The sequence below is a fragment of the Lygodium microphyllum genome, chromosome 17, assembly GCF_053477565.2.
Source record: "Lygodium microphyllum isolate KBCC chromosome 17, Lygodium_microphyllum_v1.1.10, whole genome shotgun sequence".
NCBI classification, from domain to species: domain Eukaryota; kingdom Viridiplantae; phylum Streptophyta; class Polypodiopsida; order Schizaeales; family Lygodiaceae; genus Lygodium; species Lygodium microphyllum.
The window spans coordinates 61699712-61717711 of NC_141151.1; the positions used below are offsets into that span (position 1 = coordinate 61699712).

Consider the following 18000-nt stretch of genomic DNA (forward strand, 5'->3'; position numbering starts at 1 on the left):
AACTGTAGGTGGAAGGCTGGAAAATAAGCGCCAGATTGTAGATGACAGCAAGGGACAGTCGAGACTACGATGTCATCCGCGAAAGGGGTGTGGACAGCAAGCCGAAAACACTTGAAATCTGCAAAAACGAGATTTTGATGCAGTGGAATAAGAAGAAAAGTGGATGCCGAGAACCCGCCACCGGTCTTTGCCGTCACTGGAGTGGAGGATCTTTGCCGCTGTTTGAGCAGATCCAGCTCTGACACCATGTTAAAAGATGACGTACCAGCGAGATAGTAGGGTTTGCGGGGAGGAACATGAAGTGAACTCGGCAAATATGGAGAAGAGGTGACGGGCTGAATGAATCAGCCGTGAGAATGAATGAGAGAGTAGCATATAAATAGGCACAGTTAGTCTAGGATGGCGCCCGTTTTTGGGGCTACAAACCCTAAACGCAAATCGTAGCAACGCAAAAACGTAAACTGCGGATGAAGGGTTTCTCAACATACCTACCTTGGATGAAAGTATTTTCCATTGAACTTACGAATTTGAGGTCTAACATCAGCATAGGCCATGGCCATGATAGAAAGGTCTTACCGATTGCACTAGGCAATGGTAGTGTCAAGTCCTTAACACAATGGCCAATAAGTGCGGAAGCAAATAAAATAATTAATAAGTAGTAGGCTAAAATGTAATGTCTTACAATATGAGATGAGGGATGAGGACAATGGTCTATGTGTTTATATCCTACACATAGCCTTACAATGATCAGGAAGAATGATGATAATAAAGCACTCAATAAATACGATTAAGGTAGAAACTAATCTCCTCAAGATTGAGATTTAACAAAAAGCATCTTTCACATACTAATTAGAAGCAAGATCATGACTATGAAATGTAGCATTAGTGCTTATAAGCACTCATCTCATAGTATATGTTTACAAGTCGCCTTTTTAATGAGCTTAATGATGTCCACCAAGTGTCTTTGGACCTGAGATGGACCTTCCACATCTGCATAGACTCCATAGGACTTATATCAATGATTAAAATCATTGTTGATGATTTAAGCTAGTAGAAAAATTCAAAAAACCAAGCTTTTAGGCTTGTGCTATGGTTGCCACACAGAACTACAGTTAGGGTTTTCTTTATTGTGAGCAATAGAGAGGGAATTTCTCTGAGCGCTCTTAGGTGTAGAAAGCTCACTTGTGGAGCTACAAATGCCCCATGGAGCCCACCCATATTGCACCTTCCATAGTGCGTGGCAGCCTACTGAACGTCACGTTGTCAGAAATTGCGCCTTTTCTACGTTTGCTACAATGCAGGCCTGTTGCGCCTCCAATGTCCAGGTTTGTCATACCACGATGCTATGCGCGAGCTAGGAAACAGATCTTCAGGAGAAATCTTGAGCTAAAATGCTCTCTTTTGCTCTCCCCAGGTCGTCCAACAAAGGTGGGTATGGTAGGCAACAATGGAGGTGAAGAGGTACTATGAGAAAATAGCATGCTCTTGTGCACTTAGTGGGAAATGAAGTTGAGGGAAGCTTGTTGGATCAAATTTGGCTTTGATACCATGTTGGAATATTAGAGTGAGAGCATGGGAAGTTGTGCACAAGAGGGAGAGAGAGCTCAAGTACAAGAAGATCTTGCTTAATGAGTTGTTCACAAGTACAATTGCTACACTCTCCCCCAATTTGGGAGTGACCTCTTGGCTGTTAAAATAGCCTTTGGATGGCTAGGGTTAGGGTTTCCCCCTGCCCTCTAGTCCATTCATACCCAGCTACCCTTATCCACCCTTATATACATAGGGTTCACATGCCTATCTCTCAACACGTTTGCTACTGCCAGACACTCATGGAAGTTGCGTGCTACGTTTCATGATCCATTAGAGTACGACACACTCTTCCACTCATACTCTTTGAACCTATCTTTGAGACATGAGAGTTTGGGGGTTAGTTTTCACCATGCATAGTGAGTTTATTGCATTGAGCATTGTATTTATTCATTATTTAGATTCATTATCTTGTGTGTTCATTGTCTCTATGTTAACCCTAATCCTAACTGTGTCTTACAATTGTATTTGTATTCTATAGACGAGGATTTCTTTAAAATGTGACTTAGGTCCTCACGGTACAAGCTGCAACCCCATACCTCTACTTCATATAGTAGTATAAGTATGACTAGGGTATCAAACAACCATAGTGTGATGTGAAGACCCTCAAGTTGTATGTGAGCACACTGACTCTCAAGTGGTCCTACAGCTGCATAACCTCGCACCAGGAATGGCTTTGGTGGTATTCTCATTTTCTTGCATTATGGCCTTCAACCCCATAGTTAGACTAAGCTTTTTTATACCTATGCTTTTTTGAATTGATCAGCCAATTAGGTTTATTATAAAGAGATGGGTAACTGAGAAAGCAAATAAAGTTTGGTCTTCAAGCCATAGTAAATCTAAGTGGTGTGATTGGTTGCTTTGATTTTGGAGGCCTAAACTTCCCTTCAAGGCAAAGTTTTTATCTAGAGGCTTTCTATAGGGGGTCTCCCACTTACTGGCATTGCTAAAGGACCATGAACCAAGTACGGGTGATCAAATAACCATGAATCGAGCTTGAATAATATTTGGACTTCAAAGATCCCTTTTAAAGATAAAATATTCATGTGGAGACTTCTGTGGGAGTATTACCAACTGGTGATAAAAGAAAGATAACCTATTGTCATTGTGTCTTTTGTACTTGGGACGTTGTTGCATTTATTTAAGTCATGCCCAATAGCTCGCAAGGTATCGTCTTATCTATCCAATTTTGAAGCCAATACGCTGGATCTTTGGATGCCTATCGGGAGGGCCTTCGGAAGCAAAACGTATGGTCCTTCAATGTTTATGCTAGTGGGGATCATGATACATACGGTTGACAAGAAAAGCCTTCATATTTATGTTGCATTGAGTATTTGTTCGCATATGCCAAGGATTCAAGGATTGTTACTCTAGCAACTTTCTTCTCTAGGAGCAGTTGAATAGCTGGAGTGACCGGAAAAGAGAAGCTTCAACCATGGTTTAAGGTAGTGCGGGATCCAAGCGTGGCATGTTAGCCCCTCCTTCAGGTCTATCAAAGCACCTACATGGGACTTACGTATTGACTAAACGATCTTAGACACACTTGATTGAAAGAGAGGGAGAAAGAGAGAGAGCCCATCAGCTCTGCTGTCTCCAGGTGCCGTATTTCAAACGGTGACTGCTTCGTTTCTAATACTTGTGTAGAATTTTCTAGCCATAGATTCATCTCCTATCCATTGGCCAGGAAGATCTGTCCATGTTGTTTCACATTTGGAGGGCTATGGTGGGTCCTTTTTGTTAGGAGTCATGCGTGTCTTGTATGGTCATCTCCTTGCAAGTCTGAGTCATCTCCTTGCAAGCCTCAGACAAGGACATGACAAGGACATTAGGAGCTCTAACTGTCATTATATGTGCTTTAGGGACTTTAGATGGATGGCACATTAGTGCATTTCTTTTTGGCACTTTAGGTTGTTCTGGGCCTCTCTCATTATCCATCATTGGTCCTTCGTGATCAGCCAGTTGTGGCCTGAGTTTGCCTATATATAGGTGCTTGCTCTCCCTCTCTCATTATCCATCATTGGTCCTTCATGATCAGCCAGTCCTCCTCATTCTCTTATCCTCTTGCTATTGTTTTTACATACTCTCACACTTTCCTCTGATAGAGTGGGTCTTTGGCAAGGCAAAATATCCTACCTTGGCCCAATCACATTTGAAAACATTATTTTGGTTTCTTAACTTTTGGGTTGACACAATTGAGTTACTCTTGATTTTGCCTCTAGGGTTCAAAGTCATCTTGCTAGGTTGAAAGGTCTTCTTCATTGGCAGATGCATTTTGTGCAACACATTGGTTTTCTCCCTAAGGAGGATTTAGTCCCTTGGCATACATCATCCTCTTCTATTGCACTGTTGTGACTCTTGTGCTTTTGTGATTCATAATATAATTGCCCATTACGAGAGAGAGAGATCCATTGCACGACAAAAATTTCTAGACTAGTACTTTTTTAGCTCATGTCTATTAGTTTCATACTCATAGTTTTTAAGCTCATCTCCATTAGAAATATGCACACAGAAATGTTGTGTGCTTGTTAGATACTTAAGAGGCTATGGTTATTGAGCCGGAAACTATCATCCAAATCCACCTAGATCACTAAAGAACTTTGTTGGGTTCATAGGAAACTCTCATTGATGTTGTTCATGCTACTCATTATTATATTATTATTATATTATGGACATGGTGCAGGACCAGGTAAAGCCACAATGGGCAAATTTTATGGAGGTCAATATTACCAAGGCGAAGGTCTGGAGAAAGACCCTAACATAGAAACTCAAACACAATAGTACGACAATAGCACAAACTGATAAAAGAACGTAGTTAGGGTTAGGGTAACTCAAAGACAATGAACACAATGAATAAGAAACTGAATGAATCTTAATAGAATACAATACTCATGCAACAAACATAGTATGCAGTGAATATCAATCACCTATAGCTAGCGACAATTGATCTGGGGCAAACACAGTGATGGGACCAGTAAACGCATGGTGTGTAGTAGTTGCCCGAAGATCAGCAAGCAATAGATGGCTGCAAACAGTCTGAATTGTGCAAGAAGGCTGAGAAACCAATGCCAATGGATGGATAGTAGTCTTGGACAGCTCCTGCCGAGATATCCTTTGCGAACAAGGTGTGGACAATGAAGCTTCAACACTTGTAATATGCAAAAAACAAATTGACTAAGTGGGAGGGCAGCCTGTCTATATATAGAAAGTTTGGGGACTCCCAAATCAGGGTTTGCATGTGGGACACTGGTGTGGGCTCCCCCTTTATTCCCAACTTGTGACCTGCACATGCCATGCCCTTGCTCACCTTCTAGCTTCCGCTTCCAAAGTATCATTCATAAATGTCTATGTTGTTTGCAAGAGTTTCTTTCCCATATTTGGCCACCTCTATCCATTTTGTATTTTTCCCTCCAATTATTTCTTACGAGTTGCACATTTCTGTTTGAGCTCATTAGTTGTAGTATCCTTGTCCGCATATGCATTTTCCCATAGACATTTTCTAGTAAAATCAGTCATAGTGTCATCAAGTCTCCTATTCACTAATGTCTCCATTACATGAACCTCTAGATTTAGTAAAATTTTCCCCTTTAAAGCATTGTAAAGTGGTTTGTAGGGTGGTTAGCATTTTCCTTCCTATATACTCTATTATGCATGTGTATACACTTGTTTTCCCAACATGCGGCTCCTCCAGTATATCATGCTCCACCTCACATTTCATGCTATTTAGTTCAGCTCAATTCATGAGCTGCATTTTCTCATGCATATCCTCTTTTTGGGTTCTTACCAACTTCCCCCTTATCTATGAGCCTAGGGATATGGTGGTATCTCACAAGCATATACAAAATATTTGTAGCTTAGGTGGTGCTTTATAAGTGTTAGTTGTTGAGGTTCACTAGCATTGTATGAGGTATTGCCTCCTATTTCTTTGTTTTTTCAATAGCCAACATTGCTTTTTAATACAAACACTGCATTAGTATCCTAAATTCCAAGTAACCACTTAAAACTCCTAATTCTTTTCTCCTCACCCACTTCATTGCTTCATGGAAGAAGTCTCTTCGCCTTACTACATGGCATTCTCTAGATTTCATAAAGAAAGTGTATTCTTTGCAAGCAGAGGTTTTGGCTACATCCAGGTTACTTGATTGGCCTGACAAGCAATTGCAAAGGGCTAAATGTAATAGGATGGTGAGATTGGGCCTAAAGACTATCCAGGATGAGGATGCTGTTATCCCGTGTTGCACAAGGGGTTATTATTTCCACTGCATTCGCCAATACTTCCAAATACTGAGAGTTTATAGGCTTTGGTCAACCTTGGAGGATCGGCTTCAAGACACTCTCGCTTGCCTACCCCTTTACCCTTATCACCATGGATGGATTGGACTTTTTTGAAACCCCAGGATTTTCTAAAGAGGTTAGCTAATCAAATTTATCATAAAATGGTGGAGGATAAGAGATGGATTACTGAAAAAGCCAACAAAATTTGGTTAGTTCATGATAGTGTAGCTAAGTGTTGTGATTGCCTGCTTCACTTATGGAAATCCAAGCGCCTCTATCAAGGAAAAGTTTTTCTCTGGAGGCTTCTCATTGGGGGTTTGCCCACAAGCAATGTGCTATGGGCATGAAAGATCTCCCTTGCACCACTTATGATGAGACACCAATTCATCTGTTCATTTCTTGCCTTGTTGCCAAACTGGTTTGGGACTTCATTTCCAGAATATGGACCTCAATGATAGGCCAGAGAATGCTTGCCTGTTCCTGGATCCTCAGCAAGATGCCTTCCATGGACAGATTGCAGTCTAATCATCCTTGTCTCTTTCACTTCATGCAATAGAATGGTCTTTGGTATATCTGGCAGACCATACATGCTTTCATATTTGATTTGGCCTTGGGTATCCACGGCCGCATGGGACACGTGCGGGGCTTGCTTCTATGGTAGATTTCTTCTATGATTTCAGTTAGTCTCATAATTGGAGAGGTGGCTGCTCCATGCATGGATATTGTTCACTCCACCGCTGTTGTATTCTCCAAATAATCCCCTTCCTTTGTTCCTATGATTAATGTTGGATAGGTTTTTGAAGAGTTTCTGTTCATGTAGTGTGCTGTTCTACTAGCCTTTTGGCCTCATGATTGTTGCTGTTCTTCTGCTTGGTTGGCTTGAAGGCCCGATGTAAAATTTCCATATGTTAATTTACACTTCTTTATGGAGAGAGAGAGAGAGAGTGTGAGAGTGACCTTTTACGAAAAAAAGAGAGAGAGAGTGAATGCAAGGTCTTCCTTTGGGATTATTGGCATATATGGAGCATGAGCAATGCATTCATCTTTGATGCTTCATCGGGTGTGCAGAGTCATATGGTCCACTTGAAAGGACTTCTTCACTGGCAGCTTGACTTGATTGAGTTATCAGATGTTATCCCTAGACAAGATTTGCTTGCTTGGCATGCCGGAGTTTCTTATGTCCCCCTCTAGTCACTTTACTTTTTTTGTACCTTGACTGTGATGTCTCAAATTTTATGCACGATGGCCTAGAGCCATCCTGTATCTTGTAACCATGTGATCTAGTATTTTCTTCATAATTAATACAATTATTTGTTACAGAAAGAAAAAGATTGCAAGGGCTTCCTTTGGTGTGTCATGGTTGGGGGACTTTCTCTTGCTGCGGCACTTGGTTAATGCCGGATTTCCAATGGCAATTGCTTTTTTTGTCTCACCAGTGTGGAATCTTCTCACCACTGCTTTCTTTTGTACCCCCTAGCATGGAAAATCTAGACCCTCTTGTTTTACATTTGAAGGGTTGTGGTTGGCATGTCGCTGCACCTCTTTGACTGGGTCTTTGCTTGAACTAGATATTCCAATCTGGCACAACCATATATAAAGATCCTGTTTCATTTTCTCCATTTCTAGGGCTATTGGCATAATTGGATAACCCGGAATGCTTTTTTTAAAATTCCACTTCTTGGGTGCAGAGACACCTCCTAAGCTGAAAGGTCTCTTGCATTGGCACTTGGATCTCATCCAACACATTGATCTTTTGTCTAGGGAAGACTTGGTTCCTTGGCATATAGCAATTTCTGTTGTTTCTTTGCTGTGACTTTTGGAGAGAGAGAGAGAGAGAGAGAGAGAGAGAGAGAGAGAGTTGATATTTAGATTGGTGCAGATCATGGATGAAAAATCACTCATAAAAAAGTATCAAAAAGAAATATTGTGTCTGAAGCAAGAGTTAGATCAGTTGAGGAGGGGCATTTTTGATAAAACAAGTGCCTATGGTACCACTCCAGAGGATTTGCTGAGTTTGCGTCAACAGGTAACAATTGTGAATGCATTGAACTAGTTTCTTTTAACAGTTCTTTATAGAAGGTGAACTGCATCTTAGGACTCAAAATAGACAGAAAAGTTATGTATGATAATTTTGAAGCTGTAGGGATTTGGCCTCAATAGTTGTGCTTGTGCATCGACAAGTTTTATGAACATGTATTTCCCTCTTATTTGACGTTGCGATGGCCATAGTAAAAGGCATCAGTTGCTCATGTTATGATTCACTTTATAGACCATCAAATGGTGATATTATGATGCTGTTGCCTGGACATTTGTTTGCATCATTCCATAGAATTTTACTGACACTACTGTATGCAGTTGGAAGCAGGGCAAGTGAAGCTGCAATCCAGGTTGGAAGAGGAAGAACAAGCTAAGGCAGCTCTGTTGGGAAGGATCCAAAGACTGACAAAATTAATTTTGGTTTCAACAAAGAATAGTACGTCGTCACAAGAATCAGGACACCCAATTCTTAGGAGGAGGCATTCCTTTGGGGAAGAGGATGTGAGTTGAATCAAACATGCCTTTTGTTTTGACTAAACTGTTACATATCGACCAGCGTGATGTACATTATATCTGAATAATCTCTAATGTAGACTGAAAGAAAGAAAAGAGAGAATGCTGAATTGAAGTCCACACGTGTGTGCAAGCATGCACATGAAGACACTCAGAGTGTCTGCATATATTCTTGATTTTGTTGGGGGTGTGATCACTACGAAATTCTGTGTGAGGGGTTATTGAAAAGACTTTATCAACATGCCTACCATACAAATTTTCGTGTTAACTATTATTTGATATACATCAATTTCTATGGATAATGAGGGAGCAACAAAGGCAGGGAAGGAGCACTGATTCTTCCAATACTTTATTCGGCAGTTGAAGTCATTCAGAGCAAAAAGACGTGCAGCATTAGATTGGGATGATGAATCAAGCTTAGCAGCACATGAGATAGAACATTCTGCTGAAGGGAAAACTGAACTGAATGGGGCTGAGGAGGGTTTAAAAGACAAAAAGTCTAAACGGCGTGGTATGCTCGGTTGGTTCAAGCTTCGGGTAACTTTTCTTAGAAACTGTTGCCTGTTTCAGATACATTGTTAGTTTATGTGGTGTTTCAGATAAGTCTCAAAGCTTAAAGTGTGGGTCTTGTCTGGATGTGATTATTGATATTTGAGGGCTCAAGGTTGAGAATGGGCTTTTTGTTTACAATTGTCAACATGACTAGCTGACCAAGAAAACAGAACCAGCTTAGGGTTTCTACAATTCCAAAGCATTCTTTCCAACTGAAAATCAGATCCTCCATCCATCTAGTTATGTGCAGAAATTTATGCATTCTAGAGAACTCATTCTGCACACCAGTTTTAACAAATGGTTACATCTATAAATTGTGTATGTCATTCAACTACTGTATTGCAACCATCTACATCTCACATATACATACACGCATACATGTGTGCGTGTGTGTGCGTGCATGCGTGCAAATGCATGTGTACATGCACACATACACTATAATGCACACACCCACACACACTTCATTTACATAAATATTTTGTACATATCATAGACCATGAAGGGGACAAGAAGCCCTCACTACTCCAACTCAGATTCCCCTATAAAATACCTCAGTATCTATTTGTGTAGATATACCATGCAATGAGCTTCATTCAAAGTGAATAAATCTCCCTAATTTTTATGATTGAATCATACTTGGCCCTTTACCCATCTAGCTATGTGGAAAATGTATTGCTTATGCAGAGATTAGTGTTTTAAAAATCCAAGTGTTCTCACAAAATGTTATTTCTTTAAAGTGGATGGCATGTTGATAAAACTCATCATGGAACAGCTTACTGTCTCTACCACAACCAGAGAGCCAGCCAAAAGATTAAAAACTTTTTTCCATTGCTTTATTTCTTCTAGTATGTTTTCCTAAATGGAGGATTGTCTCAAGCTAGTACTTTTTACAACTGCAGCTTTTGTGACTTTCCAAGTCCAATTATTGCATGTTTTTCTCTGAGTCTTTTAGTCTTACCATGTCTGGATTGGTTTTAATCACACCAATTGAATGGACCACACTATCCATGCATCATGGCATGCTTCTTCCTTCTTGAACATGATACTCTCATCTTATTTTATGAGACGTAATTTCCATCAAGTTGTGGTATATCCATCATGGAGTCTTTGAATAAAATCTTCTCGTATCATCCCAATAAAGGTCAAATTATTTTGACTTTAAAATTTTTAATTTTTTTATTTAAGGTTTGGAGCTCTTAGCTGTCTATACTGCTTTCATTTACTATATTCCAGCTTATCTGGTTCTTCGTGGAGGCTCAGAGGGCTCTATTTCCATGTCAGGACTCATGACCACCATCCAAAGAGCCCATGGCACAGATTTGGGGACTAAGTTATTCTTGAAGGATTGGGCAGCTAGAGACATGGAGAACTGCCTCTTAGAGACTACTTCCTTTTCAAGAGAGGAGGAAAGAGACCCTTTTGGAAGGGAGGCAAGGAGGGATGGAAGAGGGCAGTGGATAGGGAGGGAGGGAGAGGGAGAGGACAGCTAGAGCATCACTTTTTCTTTTTCTTTTTTGCAAATAAAGCGTGGCTGATTATATTCCTTCAAAAAAAACCTAAATACAAGGAAGTGCTCATGCTCAATAGACTAGCTGGAGCTGATGCAGAGTCTCAGATATATCAAGTATACAAGCCTCTCAAGGCGGTCTCCGGGAGATGGGGGCAAGAAGCCATGGAGGGGGGTGTATCGCCATCCGGAGCTACGTGCCTGCATCACGAAAAACAGGTCCTAGCCGCCCCAAGTGCGCATGAAATGAAAACAGAGCTCCTGACGAGCTCGAGACTTACCCTGCACCTAGTCCCATCGGTCGCGGAGGGAGTGGATGATGGAGGTCTAGAGCTCTGCTAAAGTCGCCTGTATTGAAAGTCTCTCCCCGCCAAAAACCTCCTGACACCGCGCCTTCCAGAGATGCCATCCAATAAGACTCCTTATGATCTCTCATACCTCAAAGCGGTCTCCTATGGGCTCCAGTACTTGGCGGATGGGTAGACCCTTCAAACCAACCACTGTGTGCATCTCATCCTCATATAGAAGGTGACGGCCCTGGCTGACTGCCTGCCAGTAGAAAGCTCCCCAGTTGCCAATCTTGGCTGTGTACTCCAAGAACCTCAGTGGCTTCTTGGCGACTGTAGTGGCCGGCCATAGCCACTCTTCCGAATCCCACTTCAACTCATCAAGTGGCCTGCCCTCCCAAATCCAGAGGCGCCACTCCCTGAGCTCCTCCTAGAAGACATAAGGGTCCAGCCGCTATGTCTTCCCCTGAAGGCCAACTACCCGAATCCTCCTCAATGAAAGGACAACTATCCCCTCATCTTGCTGCTCTTTGTCAAGGGCCAGACACCCCCCTTCCTACACGATGAAGAAAGTCCCATGTGGGGCACCGCCCACTCTACCTACCACCTATAGGGGGATACCTGTTGGTGAAAACCTAGCGGCCCATACCTCCCCGAGCTCTACCGGCTCTCGTATTGGGGGGGCAAGCCACTCCTGAGGTATTGCTGCGTCTATCTCCCTTCTCCTCAACTCAACTCCTCTATGACAACCTGATGCCTGCTGCAGCACCTCCTCGTCCACCATCATGTACACCTCCTGCCATGTCTTGATGGTACGAGCCGCGCTGGCCTTCCAACCAGCCCACTAGATGTGGGGGTGCTCGCCAATTTGTACCCCATCCTGATCTCTGACCTCGGGATTCGAGATCACTGACTGGGGGTCTATCTCCTCCTAGCAACCTAGGGGACTTTGAATTAGGACCTTACGGAGGCCTTGCCATACACGAAGCAGGCTGCGTAGGAAGGGGGATCTGGGGAGGGTGATTTGCGCCGTCGTGAAGATCCATCTCAGGGACGGCCTCCAATCACCGCCAAACCTCGGTCTATACTCTTGGAGACCCTCCTGCAATAGAACCTTCTAGGTCTACCCCTTTGGTGTGAGGTCGCGGACTACTAGCTTGCCCAAGAGGGCCATACTCTGATACTCTGAGCCTATGATCCCAAGCCCTCCCTCTGACCAATGCCGGATGATGATCGCCCATGCCACCTTGGCCCGGGAATCCCTGGAACTGTTTGACCCGGCCCAGAGGAAGTTCCGCACTAGGCGGCGAAGCTGAACTACGTAGGACAAAGAGAAGCACCAACACGAGGCGATGTACCAAGCCGTCGCTAGGAGGACCTGGTTAACCACTAGGGCTCGGTCTGCTAGGGAAAGGCCCAGCAGGTCAACTTCCTCCGAATAGAGTCAAGGACTGGAAGAAACTACTGGGCATGATGTCGAGTGCCACCTAGAACCCTAGGTAACGGACGGTCTACCCTGTGCACGCCCATCTAAATCCCAAGTGGATGCTCCACTTCATGCTAGAGTCCGGGTTTGTAAGAAAACCAACCGACTTTCGCTAGTTGATTTTCGCTCCGGCTATAGTACAAAACACCTTGAGAGCCAGTCTCACTCTCTCCACCATCAACTCATCGTCCTCTATATAGAGTGTTGTATCATCTACATACTTTGAGTCTAACAACTCCGTCTCCTCTCTCACTGGAAGTCGGTGTACGGGGCTAGGAGGCAGCCCTGCCGGACCGATCTCTCCAGCCGAATCTCCTCCCCTCGCCTGCCACCTATGAGAATCCTGTTGGTAGCCGATCTATAAAGTGCGGAGACCCCGCGGATCCATGCCTAGAGAAAGCCTAGCCTCACCATGGTGCCCTCTAAGAAGTCCCAGTCCACCCTGTCACAGGCTTTCTCGAAATCCAGGAGTGGTACAGTCAATCCCTGGCCACTGTGTTGGGCCCACTCTGTCGCCTCAAAGAAGGTGAAGACATTGTCTAGGATGCTCTTATCCTGAAAAAGCCTGTATGTGTGTCATGAATGATGTCTGGAAGTACGGGGCGAAGTCACCTACCAATCATCTTTGCCAATCCCTTATAGACCACTGACAACAAGGTGATCGGTCTCCACTGGGATAGCTCCAACCGGTCTCTCCCTTTGGGGAGGAGACTGATAAGACCTGCCAAAAGACTCCCTGGCATCCATCCTGAAGTGAAAATCTCCTAGAAGGCCAGCAATAAGGGGTCCTTCACCACCTCCCAGTAGGTAGTGAAGAAGGCCTTAGAGAGGCCATCCTCTCCTGGGCATTTTTGCCCGTCTTGTGTATGGAAAGCCTCCTCTAGTTCCTTATTTGTGAAGGGGACTAGGAGGGAGCGTCCCATCTCGTTTGTGACGAGGGACAGGATGTGATCCCAGACGTGTTGTCTACATTGTTGTCCTCTAGCTGAGGCTGTCTCTTGTTGGAAAAGGCGTCTGTAGTAGTCGGTGGCAATTTCCATCACCTCGTTTGGGCTAGAACAAGTCCTCCCATACTAATCCAGAAGGTTGCGTATCTGCTCTCCTAAGGTGCGGGGCTGATACACCTGGAAAAACTCCCTGCACAACGTGTCCCCCTTCCGCGCCCAGAAGGCTGTTGAGGTACAGAATGAGAACTCCGAGTGCCTGTCCTCTAGGCCGGTGATGGCTACTCGTGCGCACACCTCTTGTATGTGGAGGATGGGATCCCCTGGTGCCTCCTGTAGTAATCTATGCATGACTTCTAGGTCCTGCCAGAGTGCTCTCTCCTCCTCTTAGCTCTGTTGCCTGGCCTGTAGGGCTGCCTCTTGGCAGATTTTGCTTGACTCGGCTAGGACCTTTGTAATCTCCTCTGCAATCCGGTCCCTCTTGTCCCACTCCCTAGTCTAAATCTGTCAATCTGTCTCTTCACCTCCTCCCTCCTATAGATCGAGTCAGGGATCCGACAGGATCGTATGTCTAGGGCAAATGCTGAGGGATCAAGTGTTAGGAGAACCGGGGAGTGATCATACAAAGTGGTGCCCGTCAATTGCCCTACCTGGCCTCTGTGAGAGCATCCCCACTCTCCCACATAGAACCTATCCAACCGCTCCATCAAGACTCCGCCTAGCCGCCTGTATCCCCAAGAGAAGTCCCCAAGAGAAGTCCAGCGACCTCTCCCTCCTATGGAAAGCTGGGTCTCTCCAAGCATCGTGTGCTCCTACTGCCAGTAGGAAGACCTCCCATGCCTCCTGCTCTTCCCCAGCCATGCCCTGGTAGTTTCTGCCTCTGCCCTGCTGGTCCTAGAAGGCCTCCAGGTTGTTGAAGTCTCCTCCAATAATCTAGGAGTCCACCTCTGGGAGTCCTGCTGCAATCTCCACCCAGAACCTACTGTGTGCCCTAACCTCAGTAGGGGCATAAACATTGAGGACTCCAAGGCATGAGCCCCCAATATCCAATTTGATCCATAGAACCCTCCTTGCCACGATTGTCCCATGGTCCCGTACATAGGCGGTGAGGCTCGGGCCAATAGAGGTGCATACGCCTACACTCCTGCCGTGGGCACCGATGATGTGCTCCCAGTAAGTGTGTGAACTTCCCGGGAGTACCTTCCCTACCCTCTGGGCCTGGGTGGGAGTGAGCTTGTGCTCTTATAGAAGTAAGATGTCAATCCGTCCAGCAAGGGCAGGCTGCAACTCCTGCCAAACAATCAACTTCTTGGAACCACATGCTCCACTATAGTGGAGGCTATTTACATTCCAAGATGCAAGATGTAAACTCATAGGGAAACATGTGACTGACCGAACAAGCATCTATTCGGTGTGGAAGTTGTTGACAATGAAGAGGAGCTATGAGGCATACGGATACACTTCGCTACCGGCCGGGATGGTGAGCTCCATTCCCCCATGATAGCCTCGGACCATGGGGGTGATGGATGTGCCTGGACGGTGAGCTTCATTCCCCCATGGTAGCCGTCGGGCGGACCATGGGGGTGATGGATGTGCCTGGTGGTACCACTAGAGCATCTATCAACCAAGCTAAGAGGCAAGACTCTGTACATTGGTAGAAATGGCCGCCTATGCCAAGGGCCACTTGATCGCATCCATCGAAGCTCTCCACTATGGACGGGCTCGAAAGATAATGCTCAAATGTGGGACCTTGGCCCCAGCCCACCAGTTAATATCCTTCATGCAACCTGGCCACTACTAGGAGAAAAGTGATAGTCCACCTTCTCCATCCACTGGGAGATGTGGTCTACCACCTGGCTCTTCGCCTCCTCCTCTATCTGAGTCATCGTCCAATCTCCTGTGTGAGAGGTCTGAAAGAAGGTGTAGTTTGGTTCATCCAGTGGTGCTAGTAGATGGACCTTGCCGCTCCTTGACTTGCGTACCACGAAGATTCCCACCTCATGGGTAGTGGGAACTCTCCCCGCTCTGCAACTCTCAGGAAAGACCATGGCCTACTGCAAAAAACCTCATGTGGTAGCAGTTGTGCCTGTCTCAGGAAGCTGTGATGGTGGGCGGCATGGACGGATGAGTTGGTGGCTGTGTGGGGAGGGGGAGGGGGGCTGGACTGCTGGTGAGTGGAGGATGTTGGCGTATGGGGCTCCTCACCTCCTGTAGGGGTGGGGGGTCACCTCTACTGGGTGGGGATCAGGGGGACTGGTTGGCGGGGGTGGTGGTGGGGAGGGGGAGGATCGAGGGATGGTGGGGTAGTCGGAGGCACACAATGGGTGTGGGGGGGCTGTGGGCTAGGGACGGGGGGAAACCGTGGGGAGGGGATGGGAGATGTATGCCCTTGGGCGGGGTGGCCTGTGACGCCTCCGTGGGGGATGGATGTGTATGCCTATGGAGCGAGGAGGGGGAGTCCGCGTGGTGCTCTGCCGAGAGGGGAGGGATGCTCGCCCTCTTGCTCCCGTGGATGTGTCTAAGGGGTTGTGGCTGCGGCCCCCCCCTACTGTCTCTCTCTTTGTCGTCTCTGGACCCATGTAAAGCCATCCACGTCCACCTGTGGGCCTGTCGACAGAGCTGTCTTAGCTCCGAAGCGCATGCACTCTGCTACCAGATGCCCAAAGTCATGGCAACATAGGCACTGCCCTAGCTGCCCAGTCACAATAACCTGTTGCCTGAAGGAATATCTACTTGCCTCAATCTCTAGAAACTGTGGTATATTCTTTGTCTCTTTCGCTGCCACCCATACCTTTGGGACTCTTGCGGCTATCACTGCATCTGCGAAAGAGGTGGAAATGACAGTGCCGAAGAGTCATCCAAAGTCTTCCACAAGTTGGCGATTCTCTATTGCCAGTACAGGGAAGAGTAAGGTGACCGGGTGTCTAAGGAAACTGTTGTGGAGCACGAATGCTTCCATTGTGAAGCCACTGTACCAGGGGACCATGTAGATGGCCCCCTTCGTGGAAGCATAGGGAGAACTGGCCACTAGCTCACGGGCTGCATTTGCCGAGGTGAGTCGTACCATGAAGATCCCTTGCCCCATGAGAATCGCCTCCACAATCTGCGTCGTGCCAATGCGTAGCGTGGAATGAAGCCAATCTTGAAGCTAAGCCCTGGATGGGGAGTGTCCTACGATCTAACGAAAGATCACTGTTTCTTTTAGCTCCAACTCTGTGGCACGGACTGCTGAGAGTTGTTCCTTAGAGAGGATGATGCGCAATGTATTTGACTGGGGGACACTCGCAGAATGTACCGTTTGATCAGAGGTTTCCATCGTGCATCCCTATTGAGAACCTACCAAACACACTACTGTACTGCTGGAGTGGGGAGTGTTGTGTGGAGAGAGCTACCGAGGGGGGAGGGGAGCAGCGCGAAAGGAGTATAAGCAAGCGGAACCACAGGGGGGCGAATGGGTTGTTGGCAAGGGGAGGCTCAGGAGGCGGCGTGAGTGGAGGTGCAGGCGGCGACGGGTGCCAATAGGGCGGGGGGCAGGCAGCGTGGTGGTGAGGAGGGAGAGGCACAACGTGATGGCGAGGAGGGGGAGGTGCAACGTTCTAACGAGAAGGGGGGGGGGGCACGATGGTTAATTAGCGGGGGTGCTGATTTGATGGGATTCGATGGCGAGGGCGAGGGCAACGGCGCATCGGTCGATCTTTAGGAGCTGCCTTTTGTGACTTAGTTTTTGAAATCACTCCATTACATAGCAGAGATAGCTAGAGCATCACTTACATCACATCAGAGAGAGGTCATATGTGCAAGATGCAGATGGGTGTCTGAGAGGATGCATGTTGTCAAAGAAGTGACAGATGCCATACAAGAAAGAAGATTGGGGATATGAGATGTTCCTACTGGTAGACAAGAGACATGGTTAATAGAGACTTCTTTTATGCCACAAGGCCTAGACACTCAAGAGAGGGAGTCACGAGTCTTAAGAGAGAAGATGAATCCATAGCTCAAGGCTCATGAGGTAGGATAGGTAGCCACAGATATTCTTGCATGAATTTAGTGCACTCGAAAAAGCAATTCCTCATAGCAAGGATTTATTATTGTTTCAACTAATTACCTCATAATGAAGGAAGACACGAGGAGGAGGAGGAGGAGGAGGAGGAGCAGCAGCAGCAACATTGTTGGGTTTGTGGTAAGAAGGGGCATCTCACTTGAGATTGTCCTTACAAGAAATCGTGACTTGTGGAAGATTCAGCCACAACTGCTAAGATGGAGACTTTGAACCCAATCAGGTAGCCAATGTGTTGGGGCTAAATGCGCCTATGCCTAGCCGCCCGTGTATTACTACACTGACACTACCCACACCTACACACTACAAGCAGCAGCCGCCTATCACTGTCACTTCATTCTTTATTCTTTTATTGATATTTGAATAAAGGGAAAACTGGTCACACATTGTGACTATTGGAGTTCCCACATCTTGACTCTCTCTCTCTCTCTCTCTCTCTCTCTCTCTCTTTCTTTTGCTCTCTTGCTCCATCCGCCATAGCTCACACCTCTCTTGCTTCCACTTGCTCGTGCTTCCACTTGGGCTTCTCCCTTCAACTGGTATCAGAGCCTTCTTCTCCTTGAGCTCAAGCTCAATCTAGCATGCTTCACCTCTCATTCAAGTTACCTACAGCAGGGTTTCACCATTGGCAGCCATAGCTCCACCACTTGAGGTTCATATTGAGCTCTCATTGCTCTAGGACTTCTCAGGACCTATTGGGACTATCTTAGGCATTCTTGAGCCTACATTGAGCTTATTTCAAGCTCAATATTCAGGGC

At 45.8% G+C, this 18000-nt stretch overlaps 1 protein-coding gene across 5 annotated transcripts in view; it reads left to right on the top strand.

Annotated features, from left to right (window-relative positions):
* The window catches only part of LOC148021953 (kinesin-like protein KIN-7D, mitochondrial), a 47033-nt gene that overhangs the window by 17761 nt on the left and 11272 nt on the right, over window positions 1-18000 (top strand). For all 5 annotated transcript variants that reach the window (XM_087697489.1, XM_087697491.1, XM_087697490.1 and 2 more), the window contains 3 exons: window positions 7739-7885; window positions 8215-8397; window positions 8770-8946. In XM_087697489.1, coding sequence (XP_087553615.1) covers window positions 7739-7885; window positions 8215-8397; window positions 8770-8946 — 507 coding nt within the window. The remainder of the gene's footprint in view (window positions 1-7738; window positions 7886-8214; window positions 8398-8769; window positions 8947-18000) is intronic.